General features: G+C 43.3%; 1 protein-coding gene across 2 annotated transcripts; it reads right to left on the reverse strand.

Moving 5' to 3' along the window:
* Positions 1-605: 605 nt before the first annotated feature.
* rp1l1a (rp1 like 1a) lies at positions 606-14,239 on the reverse strand. Of its 2 annotated transcripts, none has more exons than XM_058052247.2 (8): positions 14,023-14,239; positions 9,513-9,765; positions 8,918-9,310; positions 8,537-8,801; positions 4,631-8,439; positions 3,640-4,515; positions 2,687-3,517; positions 606-1,046 (listed from the first exon to the last, which is right to left on the reverse strand). In XM_058052247.2, exons 2-8 carry the CDS (start codon positions 9,744-9,746, stop codon positions 843-845), a joined length of 6,612 nt encoding a protein of 2,203 aa, XP_057908230.2. In that variant the 5' UTR covers positions 9,747-9,765; positions 14,023-14,239; the 3' UTR covers positions 606-842. The 2 variants fall into 2 exon arrangements, with proteins under 2 accessions (XP_057908230.2, XP_057908231.2); XM_058052248.2 differs by lacking the exon at positions 14,023-14,239 and adding an exon at positions 10,820-11,853.
* Positions 14,240-15,140: the final 901 nt, after the last annotated feature.

Below are 15,140 nucleotides of genomic sequence, written 5' to 3' on the forward strand. Positions count from 1 at the left end.
TGAAGTTTCCAGTTCAAATAAATGAACATGTTTCATTTCCTTTATTTATTTTATTCATGTGTGCATCACAGGCCTCTTTCTAAGCAGAGACACCAGACCACACACACAGAGGAAGTGTGGAACCCTGCATCCACTTAAGCACGAGCTGTTTCTTTGTTTCTGTACATCAACTTCATATAACCATGGATACGGTAAGGCATCAGTAACACACATCACACCGCCGGTCCACATGAGTGCTCACACAAAACCCCATCTGAACGTACAGCATGCGGGACACCTTACAGCTCATTGATCCACCAGGTTCACAGTCAGACACTAAAGCACTGAAAACTACTACTTGTACTCGTCGGAAGAAATACTATTCAAAATACTGTATGATGTATTTCCTGGCCTCAAGGTGATGACACTCTTCAATGCAATTTCCTGTATATATTTTTAAGGCTTCTAATGAAATATACAGCACAGATATAAGAGCTCAGCATATAAACTCTCATTATTTCTTTAAGTAATCAGATTACACATCTTGAGTGGGTGCCGTATTACATTTAAGCAGCTGGCTATAGGGACGTATTTTACAAAAAAACCCATTAAAACCCAATAAAATGTAATATGAGACAGAAATTCATGTTAAAAGTGTAGAAATATAATTTGTATAATTGCTAGTAAATACCATTGGCTATGTTGATGTTTCAAGTATGACTGAGACTCCAACAGCAAGATAAAGTGCATCAAGTGTTCTGGTTTTTGTTTTTACGTGCTTGGTTTGTTCAAGAAAGAGCCAAGCTGTACCAGATCCTCTCCACAAAAAGTCCTTTCAAGCCCGATGATTACATGTGAGGGTATCAGTCTTCCAAGGAGCCTGGCTGGGACTCCACTGAGGTCCTGGTGAACTGATGAAGGAGAGCAGCATCCTCCTCTTTCCCTCCATTTGCGCCTGACTCATCAGCGCCGGTGTCACTTGGACGTTTACCGTCAGCATCTTCAGAGTCTTCAGCATCGGCTTCCTCGCCCTCGGTCATGCAGGCAGCCCCGGTTGAGCTATGATCCTGTCCGTTGAAGAACAAAGTGGCCAATTATTGTTGTGCTGTCAACATTTCAGGAATAGTTGAGAAGTTGCCAACTTCCCGAGGTGGAGGCAAGTGGTTGCTGTGAAACAAAATAGATTTGTTCAGTCCGTCTAATTGGATGGCGAGATTAGCTTTCCTCACTGGCTTAGAATTAGCTTTGAGGCTGCAGTAGGTCACATTCCTATTTGACGTAGACTTTAACGCCTCAGCCGAGCTCTAAAATATATATATATATACATACATGTACGCACTTCATTCATTCATTTTTTACCGCTGGAGCCTATCCCAGCTGTCTTTCGGCGAGAGGCGGGGTACACCCTGGACTGGTCGCTAGCCAATCACATATAGACAATATATATAAACAACCAACCATTCACCCCTATGCACAATTTGGAGTTGCCAATTAACCTAGCATGTTTTTGGAATGTGGGAGGAAACCGGAATACCCGAAGAAAACCCACGCATGCACGGGAGAAGATGCAAACTCCACACAGAGATGGCCGAGGGTGGGATTGAACCCTGGTCTCCGAGCTGTGAGGACCACTCAACCGCTGTGCAGCCGTCTTCAGTACAAATAACAAGTAATACTAATAACGCTGGTTTTGTTGAAAGAGTCTTAGAGTCAAAGTCTTATATGAAACGATAAAACGTTGTTAGAGGGCTTCATAATCAAAATAGGTGTGTCCCAATGATGTGCATTGTTAGCTAGCTTATATTAACTAGTTTTCTGGTGTTAAACGATAAAACACCGTTAGAGGGCTTCATAGTCAAAATAGGTGTGTCCCAATGATGTGCATTGTTAGCTAGCTTATATTAACTAGTTTTCTGGTGTTAAACCATAAAATGTTGTTAGATGGCTTCATAGTCAAAATAGGTGTGTCCCAATGATGTGCATTGTTAGCTAGCTTATATTAACTAGTTTTCTGGTGTTAAACGATAAAACGTTGTTAGAGGGCTTCATAGTCAAAATAGGTGTGTCCCAATGATGTGCATTGTTAGCTAGCTCATATTAACTAGTTTTCTGGTGTTAAACGATAAAACGTTGTTAGAGGGCTTCATAGTCAAAATTGGTGTGTCCCAATGATGTGCATTGTTAGCTAGCTTATATTAACTAGTTTTCTGGTGTTAAACGATAAAACGTTGTTAGAGGGCTTCATAGTCAAAATAGGTGTGTCCCAATGATGTGCATGGTTAGCTAGCTCATATTAACTAGTTTTGGTGTTATAATGCACAGAAAAGTGAAAGAAATATGTTTATGTTTCACATAAGGATTGTAAAGTGCAGTTCCCCTTTAAATGGGACGATAGCTGCATGAATTTAGCTGGCAGTAGCAGATAGCTAGCTAGCATTTAGGTAGCATTTAGTTTATAGCCGATGTTGGCGTAGTTGCGGCTGACAGTTTTGTTTTTGCAAAAACAAGATTGTTGATTGAGCACCTTTTCTTCATCCTACATCCAGGTTGACGTTACCATCACTGAAGATAAAGACCATCTTTAAACAGTATGTTTGTTAGCTGCACCGTCTCATGTCGCTAATTAAATAATTTCCCAAATCAGTACAGATGTGCCTCATAAGGTGATCAAAGAGCATATCTTTTATGCTTTTGTGTGTATCCTGACCTTTGGTGAGACTCTTTCCTGCTGTGATGAGTCCCCTTCATCTTGAGGCTCTTCAGTCCCATCCTCCTCTTCATCCTCTGCTTCTGCTGAGGCACTGCTTTCCCCCTCCTCCTCCTCCCCCAAAAGTCTTGTATCTTCATTATCCTGATTTGTTGTGGCGTCTCCCTCTCCTGCATCCTCTCCATCGCCTCCTCTTTCAGTGGTCTCTTCTTCCGCAGCTCTGTTTTCGCCGTCATGCTCCTCTTGGTTGATTTCTGTCTCACCCACGTCATCTGCTGTTTCGCCCTCATCTTCAGCATCATCGCCATTCTTGTCTACTTCGCCGGCCATGTTATCAGTTGTTTCCTCACCCTCCTCTCTCTCTAGAGTTTCCCCTCTGCTGCATTGGCAGCACTTTCCTTCTCTGCTTATCTCAGACTCATTTTTCTCACCGCTTTTCTTCTGATCACCGTCATATTTTACATCTTCCTCTGCATCCTCCTCAGGGCCTGTGCTATCCTCATTGGAGTCATTGTCCTCTTCTTCCTCTTGTACAACCTCTAAACTCCTTCCATCCTCTTCTATGGCCGCACTATTTGAACGCTGCGGTGCGATTGGAGGTACGGGTGCTGGGGTCTTCTTGAGCTGAAGTATCTTAAGGAGGTCAAACTCCATCATCACTGGTGCTTCGGCAGCTGCCGGGTGCATTTTGACAGGCCGTGCCGCCATTTTCTTGCGTACACAAGCATCACAAGGGCAGTAATCATCATCGCTTCGTTGGTCGCTGAACTCCACTGTCAAATCTCCGTCAGTGAAAGAGTCAGCAGTTTTGACTGAATGGTTCTTCATGACCTGAAAAATAAATATTTCCTTTCATTCTTTTGAACAGTGAATGCTATGGTTATGTCATCCTGAGTTCCATAAATCTGGAGTAAAAATCTCTACAATAATAAACAATTCAGCCCCGGATTTACCTTCAGCATCCGTCGCCTCTTCTCTGTCATGGTGGACTCCCTGGAGAGGTTTACCCCTTTAGGAGGCCGTGGAGACTTCTCACCTCTGCCAGCTCGACCCCGGATCTTCCTCATTTCCCGCTCTATACTCCTCTGGATTCGACTGCTCACCTCGTTCTTCAGCTCTGAGATCATCGTGTCGAGAATAAGGCTGTCGTCCAGGTCCCAACGAACTTTAAATTCCGCCATAGCATCGATGTAGTGGTTCATGAATTGCTTCTCCAGCTTCTTCAGGAGGTGCAGGACCCACACTGGATCAGGTTCATGGGATGGTCCTTTGGACAAGGGCGCATGCAAAACTGTTGGAGGCGTTCCTGAGCTCGAGTTGAAGGTATTACTGGTTGAACTCTTGTCTGATGATGAGGGGTTCTCAGCTTTTAGGCTGTCCAGAACTGGAAGTACATTACTTTGGTCCTCACTGTGCAAGGGCTCCTCTTGTAAGACAAGCTCAGCCATAGCGTCCTTGGTTTCTGGTTCTGGTCCCTCTTCGCCCGCTGCCTCCTCCTCCTCATGTGAAGACTCTTTTGGGAGTGTTTCATCTCCTCCTTGATTTTCATGGTCCTTCCCCGATCCACCAGAGCCACTGCTCATACCTACCCCCGAAGAGGACCTTGGTGGAGTCACTTGCTCCGTGCCAATGTCCTTGGTGTCAATGTCCCGAGGGTCAGTGAGCCAAAGGGACTGGAGAATGGTCATAATGTCCTCATACTTCCGGTTTTGGCTGTCAATTTGATTACAGCCCTGATTCCCAGTGGGCTCAATTAGCTGAAGTTGGGCCAGACAGTCCAAGAGACCCCTGGCTGATGTACTCAGTCTTCGGCCATATACTGGAGACACCTATGGAACACAGCAAGTTCTAATTATTTAAACAATGTAACCATATGTAAATGCAACTATTCAGTACTTATATCTTAAGAGTAATATAATAATATATCAATATTGTTTTGCCTACCTCAGGTAAGCTCCTACATCGCCCCAGAGAGGAACTGAGAAGAACCTTCATCACTGCAGTTGAAGAGCGCCAGTTCTTGGGCAAGGACTTGCCATTCATCCAGACTGTGTCAGGCCGGTAAGATGTTTCCATAGCACATGGTGCCAGATCTTCATTTGTCTTGTCTTCTTCTGTTACACCTTCTTCTTTCTCTTCATCTTCCACTTTATCTTCTGTGTCTACCTCTTCCCCCTTAGGGCTCTCCTCCTTTGATTCTGTTACTTCTTCAGCTTCAGCTACTACTTCCTTGTCTGGCTCAAACTCGGCAAGGTCGTCAAGAACGAGCATATTGTTGTCAGAAGGAATGCTGCGCAACCAATCACTGACAACTTCACTCGGGGAAGCATTGGGCAGACAGGCAGGGGTGACTTCATATTCTTTATCTGGAGTCTTTTGACTCTCCTTCATCTGACGCCTCTTGGTTTTTTCCATGCGGGACGTGCTGCTGGCTTTGCTTGCCTCTGACTTTTGATGGTCCGGGAGGTCAGTAGCAGACATGGCGCTTTTACCACACGTCTCAGCTTTACTGCAAGGTCTAGAGTTGTGCATGGGACAATGCCTTGAAGATTGGGATGAAACCTCTTTCTTTGGAGAACTGGATGTTTTGACAGATGCAACACTTCCAATGTCATTTGCTTTGACAACATCTTCTGCTCTACTTTGCTTCAAGGCATTCTCTTTTGCGTCAACTGCTAAGTTGGTCCCAAGGCGACAGGGACCACTGGAGTGTGAACTGGCTGCCTCGTTGTCTGGGATATCCTCTGCATTTGTTGGCGTCCTGGAGCCATCAGCATTTGTCAGAGCTCCATCAGATTGTTGAGCAACCTTAGAGTTTTTAGCAATGGCATTACCAGATGAGGAGGAGGGCCTGCTGTCATCAAGGTTTTTAACACTGGCTCTTGAGGCCTGGCTGGTACTACGACAGTCATCATGTCCATCAACTCCAGGTACTTCAATAGTGGGGATATGGACTTCATGTGTACTCCCATTCATATTGGACTCAGGACTTTTGTGGACATTTGGAGTTGCTGTCCTCAATCTGCCCTTGCTGTGAGTCCCAGTGTGGAATGAAACACACGACTTGCCGCTGTCTGAGTCGGCTATCTCTTGGTCATCTGGCAAGGCCAACCCAAGGGAGACAGACCCAGATGAGTTTGGACTCAGTGGTCGCTCTGTGCCTCCTGGGTCTCCGTTCAGTTCCCAGTTGTCTTCCTGTTTCTCTGCTTCATTTTCTTCACCCACCTCCTTGTCCTTGCCCTCTTCACATGTTGAAGCTGTCCCGCAGTGGCATTTAAATTTTCCAGATTTAGTAGAGGTTGTGGAGTGAACCGACAAAGCACTCTGGCCTCTTGCATCATTACTGCTTGGGGATGCTGCCTTAGCTTTGTAAGGGTGGGACCGAGGTGAGCGTATTCTCCTGGGAGACAACGTTTCATCATGCAACTGTTCAGAGGCTTTACTTTGCTTTTCTTCTACCTCTTCCCCTTCACCTGTTTCCTCACACACCTCATCAACCTCTTCTGGGGAATTAATGGTTATTACATTTGGTATTGGGGAAGTTGGTTTGAGATTGTTGCTAGACATTGACTTCTGTGAAGCATTGGATCTCACAGAAGTCTTTGACTTAACTGACATGGCACTGGACACCCGTTCTTCTTTTGGTTTCCCATTTGCTTCAATAGAAGAAATACCATCTTCCTTTAGATCTGGAGATGCTGCAGTGCAATTTGAGTTACGGTTGGTCTGGCGTGAAGTAGTCGATTTAGCAGACAAAGCACTGGTTGCCCGTTCTTCAGCTTGTTCTTCGTTGATATCTTCCACTTCCACTCCTGGGTTTTCCGGACACATATCTGGTTCTTCTTCCTCATCAGTTGGATCTACTACCATTGGTTCATCTCTTGCGCACTGACTGTGAGATGATTTGGACTTTCTTGATATGTTTGACTTTGAAGATTTCGTAGAGAAGACACTATTGGGTCGCTCTGCCATGCCAGACTTGATAGATGCAGTAGATGTAGCAGAACGACAACTATGAGGTGTATCATTTCTGTTAGTTTCTTCCACGGCTGGAGAGTTAATCCTGACACTTGACACACTCTTTGGTGATAAACAAGCTTTAGCTACAATGTCGTCACTGTCCCCTCCTTCCGTTTCCTCTGTTGCTGTGATGTTAGGGCTTTCGGCTGTGCCACTGCAGTCGGACCTTTGACTTGACATAGCACTGGACCTTTTCTCCTTCTTATTAATGGGACTAGATTTCCGTGATGTGTTGGACTTGTGACTTATGATGGAGGTGGCCCTTTCTTGCTTCTGTTCTGTTGGCTCAGCATTGGACATTGTGGACATGACACTAGATGCTCTGCTCTCCGGGGCTGAGCCATGACTTTTTAGATTGGTTTTGCTGGACTGTGTGGGCAGAACATCATAAACACGTTCATTGGCATTTGATTGGCTTGCCAGAGGTGAGGTAGACTTTGAACAAGCTTGTTGGGGGCTTTTTGAGGCTCTACTTTCAGAATCAGAATGGACTGCAAGTTTGTAACCGCCGCAATTAGGACATACACCCGACTGCACGGGGGTGTCAGATAAAGCTTTAACAAGCTCTTCAATCTCATCCTCATGGTTTATGACTTTGGTGGATCTGCAAGAGGCTCTACTTATATTGGAGTTGGATCTGGGAGCTTGAGCCATTCCAACTGCTCCAGTTGGGGTGTGAGGTGTGGTGGCTCCACAGAGACAGGATGCAGCTGCAGTGGCTGCTCCACTTCCTCGACTCTCCTTGTTCTCCAGCTTGTTGCTTACAGTTGCCGATAGTTTACTTCGATGGGAGCACTGTGAAGCACTAGGTGGCAGTTCATCATCATCATCATCTTGGTCTTCTTTTAATGACTGAAGAACACGTGATGAGCTGCTGACTCTAGACAATGGAGGTCCCACTTCTTCCTCCATCAGCTCCTCCTCATCAGACCTCTGGCTAGGAGGTCTCATGTTACCATCCAAAGTGACCACTTCACTCCGACTGGAGCACCGGCTCACCTTGCACACCTCAACGTGAGTGTCTCCATCGTGCTCTATGTCGACTCTGCTCTCTACCTGCTCCATCACACACGTTTGCTCTTGGACAAGTTGGCCCTGCTCTGAAACTGAGCCTCTTTGACAGTTCGAGAGTTTTTCCCGACGACACACCATTCTCCTGGAGTTACAAGATGAGGACGAGCTGGATGAATGTGTGTGCCTTATTGTAGTGTGGCTTGTCATATGTGGAGGTGGGGCAGGCGGCTGTTTGCGACCCTGTACCGGGTCCCACAGGTTGTACTGCTGCCCTTGCCTCTGGTAGCAGCAGGCGCAGTGGTTCCCCTCGGATGTATGACTTCGAGATTGACTGGAATAATCCATACAATCTGGGTCGAAAGATGCAGAATCAGAGTAGCTTTCTGATTGGCCGTTTTCTAAGTAAGAGCGCTGCGCTTGGCTTGGTTGGCAGCACTCACTCGTCAGAGAAGGTGATTTTCTGATCTGTGTGGACCACTGCAAGGTCTCATCATTGCGGAGGCGAAAACGCACCCTCATCTCCACAGAGAGAGTGCCATCCTTGTTAACAAGGACGCGCTTTTCAATGTCATCATTCATAATGGCTGGTCTCTGCTGGGAGTGGGCTCTTACACTATTGCTAAAGGACTTCTCTGACGACAAAGAGACTCGAGTGGAGCGGGCTGAGGAATCAGAACGAGGGTGGATTATGCTCTTTTTGGTCTCCAGACCAAAATTAACTGAAAAAAGGAAGTGAAAAAACAAACTTTTAATTAAAAATTGAGCTTTGCACATCAAACTACTGCGTCTGCACGTATTTAGCGATTGGCAGCTTACCACTTTTCTTGCTTTCCTGCCCCTCACTACAGTCGCTGGATCTGGACTGCGCTCCGTGAGGGTCAGGTCTTATGTCTTGAATCCCGGGGTACCGGGTGCCATTTCCAGGAGTCCTTGGACCAAGACCGGGGGACCTGCTACCCAAACCAGGTAGTTTTTCCTCTGAGCTCTTCCGAAGGAACTTCAACACCATTGGACTGAGCGCCTCCTTGCCAACACACACCAAAACTCCAGAGCAGGACATCAAACCTTGAATGTTGTCAACCTGAAAAAGAAATTACCTCTGTAAGTTAAAGTCCTAACCTGTAAAGCCTACACAACCAACCACAACCAAGAACTCCATTTTGGAAAATAATTGGAATAATGGAGATAATTTCTCACTTTGCGCCCTTCTGCGTTGTAAAGTTTGTGGACATGGAACTGCATCATTTCAGACACCTCCTCAAGAAAAGCCCTCATACTTCTGGTCGATCTCCTATTCAGTGCCAGACTCCTTCGCATTCCAGGTTCCGTATTCTTAATCAGCAGGATGCGTCGATGTCTGTGAGGCGCATGGCCAGATGAGGATGCAGACAGCTTCTCCGGTTGTTGAGGTATGCGACTGTGATGGTGCCAAATGCTTTGGCGTTTGCTGGCGAGCTCCATGTTGACTGGTTTAGCCTGGCGCCGATCGGAGCAGAGGTAACAACCCCCGTCCTGGAGATCCTCCAGATGTTTAATGATGTGGGTGCCGCGCGGCGTGGTCACAGTCCGCACACCAAATGGAAGGGGCACCTGTACCAAGATACAATGTCTTGACGTGCATCCATGTTGGTTCTTGTAAATTATTTCCTTTAAGTTTGATTTATAACGTCTAATTTGGTGCTAGCGAGTGCTGCCATTCTAATTAGAAGTAAAATCACATGTGTTTTGTATTGCTGTTCCTACAGCCATGGTAGTGTTAACTAATGCCAGTGTTTTTATACTGGATACTGACCTTTTGAGAAAGGTCATCCAGCAGGGCATCAAAGCATTTGAAGCTGCGCTTGTGGATGGCCATCCTGACACCCCCAAACTGGCTGTCCCCGCTTTTATAGAAGGTGATCCTCTTGGCTGGCGGGGCTTTCGTCACGTGAGCAAGGCGCAAGTGGGAAGGGGGGCGAGGTGGGAGGGTGGAGGCATGCTTAGACGGGGCCTGAGGGTCCCACATGTCTTCTTGGACGGATTGCATGCTGCGCTTTCACACACACCTGAAGGTTGCAATGAAAAACAACATTGTATTGACCGTTATTGTTTGTGTGTTTGCTGTTTAGACGCATTTCCTTTTGAGGATAACCACATAACTAATCTGGTTCTTTGACTGGGGAGGATTCAGGTCAGGACATCTACTAACAAGACTTCCTGACATATAAGAGTGTTACATGTATCATAAGGTCAATGCGTTTCCGCATTTTTAGCAGTGAATTTAAATTATTACACAAATCTATGTAGCAACTGACAATATTAATAGGCATATTGTGGCCATATTGGATATATTATAAATACAATACAAGTGGAAATACAACAAGAAAGATGTAAAAGTGATATTAATGATCAGTTTTAGTATCATAATGTTTGTAGTAGAATAAAAATACTACATCACATTACATTACATCACCATATGATAACATGCAGTTGTACGTCTCCGCATACACAGTAATATGAATACTTCTCTGATGCTATCAGTCAAAAGTAAACGTTATCTTTCGGTACAGCTCTCTCAATTAGAGATCTTACAATGTTTTTTCTGTGGGTGAGATAAGAGGCCAAATCACTTCTCTTGGCTGCAGACACACTCAATGTGACACTCGGCATCTTAATCCTCCTAACAACCTGACACTTGGAACACCGCCGTCTCTCTCTTTTTAAGGAAAATGCACTGTCAAGCTGCACGTGACTGAAAATGGCTTATATCACCAACGAAATGAACCAAACAATCACATCTGGAAAGGTCGGGTGAAGAAAGGTGATTAAAAAGAAATTCAGCATCATATCATGACATGTAATGTATGAAATGACAGTATCAACTTAAGCATACAGACAAAAACAACAATACTGCCTACATTAAAAAGAGAAAATATAGTTTTGTTCAAAGCGTCATTAATCTGAACTATTTCCATCATCATTGACATTGCATTAGTCCATTAACGCCATTATCAACTATACATGCATTTCACAACATATCACGATGAAATAGTAATTATTATTCCTTCCACTTATTAGATGCACTACAGAAATGCACACATGTAAAAGAATGGCACTCACATTTTTAGGAAACATGGTCCAAACTGGATTTTTTTTTAAAAAGCACACAACAAAGCTGCGGATCCGTCCAAAAGTATTTTCCAGTTGAGCCAGACGGCAAGTTTTTCACCAAGTACTCAAGCTACCGTCACACTTTTTCACAGGCTCAGGTGCTTCTTCAGCTCCCAGATTAAAATGGCAGTCACTAATCAGGAACATGGTGGAGGGAGATGGGGGTAAAGGAGGAGACAAGAGGAGGGAGGCTAAGGATAGAAAGAAAAGCCTGCTTAACAACGTGTGTGTGGGGGAGAAGTGGGGGGGTTGCTATGGTGAGCACAAGATGGTGGAGAGACAAGTGAGGCGCTCATGTGCTTCCACCTGACTGACAAGAGGTGATGCATGTCCTATTTTAATGTCCTTCATTTGCATTTTTGCTTGCTTGCCTGGAACATATTCACTTATCATATGTATTAAGGCACACTTTCATAATAGTCCACTAGTGAATAAGTTGTTTAGATATGGGCTGTACAATAATATGAGAATGTTTTTGGCCAATATTAGCATAAAATTTTATATTCTGAAGTTTTTTTATGTGTTCATTCAATACAAGACCCAGGGGAAGAGCTTTCCAATATCAGCATGGCGTGCTGGAAAACAATATATCAGATGGAATTCATGGTTCCATTTATCACAGCAAGACTTCCAGGTCCTGAAGCAGCAAAACAGCTCCAGACCATCACACTGCCACCACCATATTTTACTGTTGATATGGTGTTCTTGTTTTCCAAAACCAGATGGAATTGGACACTAACCTTGCAAAAAGTTCAGCTTTTGTCTCATCAGACCACAGAGTATTTTTCATGAACAATGTATCATGAACAATGGCCTGATGCAAGTGAAGCCTGATGTTGTTGTGGGGTCTTTTGTGACCTCTTTTGCTTTGTCGGCCAAGGTCAATCACTGTTTTTGTGGGTAATGTCATAGTGATTCCCCAGAGTTCCAAAGTTTTAGATATGGCTTTAGAACCTTTTCCACACTGATCAATCTCAATTCATCTGTTAGGTTTTAACAAGGGCGCAATCACTTTTTCAAATCCGGCCATGTAGGTTTGGATTTTTTTTCTCCCCTTATATAAAAAGTTTATTTTAAAAAAATGCATTTTGTGCTCAGTTGTCTTGTCATTGACTAATTTTAAAATTTGTTTGAGTATCTCAAACATTTACCTGTAACAAAATACATAAAAAACATACCGGTGTCTGGATACCGGAAGTACTTAAGCAGCCTTACAAGTCAGAGCCCAGATGGGCTTAACTTAAAAATGCTAAAATTCTGCAACAAATGAAGCTAAACGTTTTACGAATTAAATCACAGGAGTAATTTATGAATGACACAATCAAATACAAATACTTTTGGTTGTCATAAAATCAAATAATTGACTAATTGAATTAATCATTTATGATATGCTAAATAAAAGACAACATCACACAAGATATACTGTATCTACTTGGGGTTCCAAATTACGTAACTATCTTGTTAATTGAGAGTCCATAGCGTCTATATTTGTAGAGCTATATTCCTATGGGAGAGGTGAGTAATCAGGAAGTCAGTGAGAACAGATTTTAGAGTATGCAGCAGTAAGTGCATATGATTTTCTCGCCAAGAGTGGGAGAAGGCCATCCCAATGATTTCTCTGAAATGACTCATGGACTATAAAACAAGAACATGGCCAACCATTAAGTTCCCAGGGTCAAAGCCTTGATACTATTTTTTCAGTCAGTGTCTGCATGTATATGAATGGACAGACAAATATTGAATTGAATTGAATATTGAATTGTCCGTATGTAAGTAAATACATGTTGATAGACGGATAGACATTGATTACTGACATCAATTAAAATCCTTGTGAATTATGATGAAATATATCTTAAATTGAGGTGGAATGGCATGCATTAATTGGCAGCAACCAGAAGAGGTGCTGTTGTTCCAGGTTTAACAGTGGCCTGAAGAAGAAGAAAATTATAAAAGTATGGTGGCTGGAACGTCCGTCCAAGCGCTCCAAACACAAGAGATTCAAACAAAAACCACATTAATAAAATAAAAAAAGAGGAATGCTGCAGCAGCTGTTCCATTACACTACTAGGTAACAACAAATGGGTGTTGAATTCTGCCATTATAGGGTGAATCCCTTACCCCTCGGTTTTGTGCGTTGACGATAATCAATTGGTGTCCCAATTCTCCTTAAACTGGTAAGCGGTAAGTACTAAGGGGTATAACCCTTTGAGACCTAGTGTGGTTGGGGACCAATCAGAGAACATTATGTAATATATACATAACGGTCAACATCTACATTTGAAAATATGGTGAATTTTCTTGAAAATGAGAGAAAATAAGGAGGGTATCGAGGAAGAAGGACAAAATACAGGAATTTCCCAGGAAAACAGGAGGGTTGACAGGTATGCCCTGCAATTTTCCAGGTTCTTAAGTAAACAACAAAGCTGTAACAGGGGTGGGATGCTACCCTTAGAATGTGGGCAGTCAAGTTTAACACCACAGTCCCAGGACGGCAAGCAATTGATGCTGTCAGACAACTATTTTATCCCTCACACCGGGGTTAACTGGCACCACCCCCCTTTTCCATATACTCTTCATCCCTACACTAAAACACCCAGTGGTTGTGTTTTTCTGTGTTTTCATAATTTCCGTTCCTGTTATGTCGTACATTTTTCTGTTTTCTTCCACCACCTTCTTGTCTTCCGCCTTTACTGCCCCATTGTGAGTCTGTGACACACCCTCATATTTTGTGACAGATACTTCTGTAAGTTTCCTCTTTCTGCTCAGATCTTGATTATATTAAAAAAATGGCCTGTCCCTGGTTCCCATATCTGCATCCTGTCACATAACTTGGAAGTTAGATTGTCTTCTTGGTATTTATTGGGATAAATATACTAAATTTCAAGAGTTTCATGTGTGAATATGTCCTGGCAGGACAATAAAGTTCCTTGAATTTAATCCTTGAACTGTATACATTATTAGTTATTACTTCCTTTGACCTAAAACTAGATTTCCCATTAAAATACCAGAGTTGCTCAAGGATTCTTGGTATATTTTCCCAGACAATGGCCATGGTCAAGAACAAAGCAAATAGGATTAATGGTGCTTTGTATCTATCTCTATCCCCCCTCTCCCTGTCAGCACAAATGAATCCCTTAAGGAGTGCTACTAACCTCTTTATACAGTAGTTCATTTCGGCCTTCCCGTTCCAGCCAAATAAAAACAAAAGAGGTTCATCTTACCCTTATAGATGAATCCCAACTCGTATACTCAACAAAGCATAACAAACATCCACGAAGAAAACACGAACACTTCGGGACCGCCGCGTGTTCTCTCACAGTGCATAGGCGCACCTGAGATACGTCAATCTACATACAGTACTGCCGGAAGTGGCATATTACCGATCTCCAAATTAAGGCATCAGGACCGGAACCGGAACAATTGGCTGTCAAAGTTAGAGATCAATTATTCGTACGTTGGGTAATGTAAACATCAAATAATGATAATGATGTCAGTTCAAAGAGGATTACACTTGTCTGCACCATCTGTGACCTTTTAACGGCAGTCTGGTGGTCTCTTAAAACAATATAAATCACAAACACAGCAAGAATGGAGTCTGGAAATATGATCATTTGGGCAAAACTTGTCTTATTGCTTTTAACGCTACAAGCTTCTCCCTGGCACTGTCGGTTTATTTTATAGTGTGTACCATAGCACCACCATGTGGCCAGATGGGAAATTGGGTTTATTGGGCTTGTAAGCCTTAATCAGAACGCGTTACAATGGCCAAACATTCTGTCACGTTGATTCTTTATTTTAAGTATTATGACTTTGGGACTTTTATATGAAATAAAAGGCACCATACTTCACTTTGAATTTTATTGGTGTCATGTATAAGAAATGCAGGGTTGTTGAATGAATCCCGGTTGTTGTAATCTAGGGCATTCATGACCAATATGGCAATATGTTCTAATGAATTAACAAATGTCCCAGCTTTAATTAAGATGGAATTTCCGAATCATTTCTAACCTTGTCTCAGCAAATTATGTCCGGGTGATTAATTATGTGAAACTAGGGAGAGATCAATCTATTTTACACGACTAAATGAATGTTCACGCATGCGTGAACGCGACAAATGCAATAATATTCTTAATATTTCCTCATTTGAGTCCCTATTTGCTTGTTATTTCTTACATGCGGTGTTTTCACATGATGACCGAAATGATGAGAAAATACCAATTGCCAAATAACAGCATGAAACGTTTTGCATTAAATGTAAAAAGGACATTAC

Source organism: Doryrhamphus excisus, linkage group LG15, assembly GCF_037039965.1.
Source record: "Doryrhamphus excisus strain RoL-2023G ecotype Guam linkage group LG15, RoL_Dexc_Guam_v1.1, whole genome shotgun sequence".
NCBI classification, from domain to species: Eukaryota; Metazoa; Chordata; class Actinopteri; order Syngnathiformes; family Syngnathidae; genus Doryrhamphus; species Doryrhamphus excisus.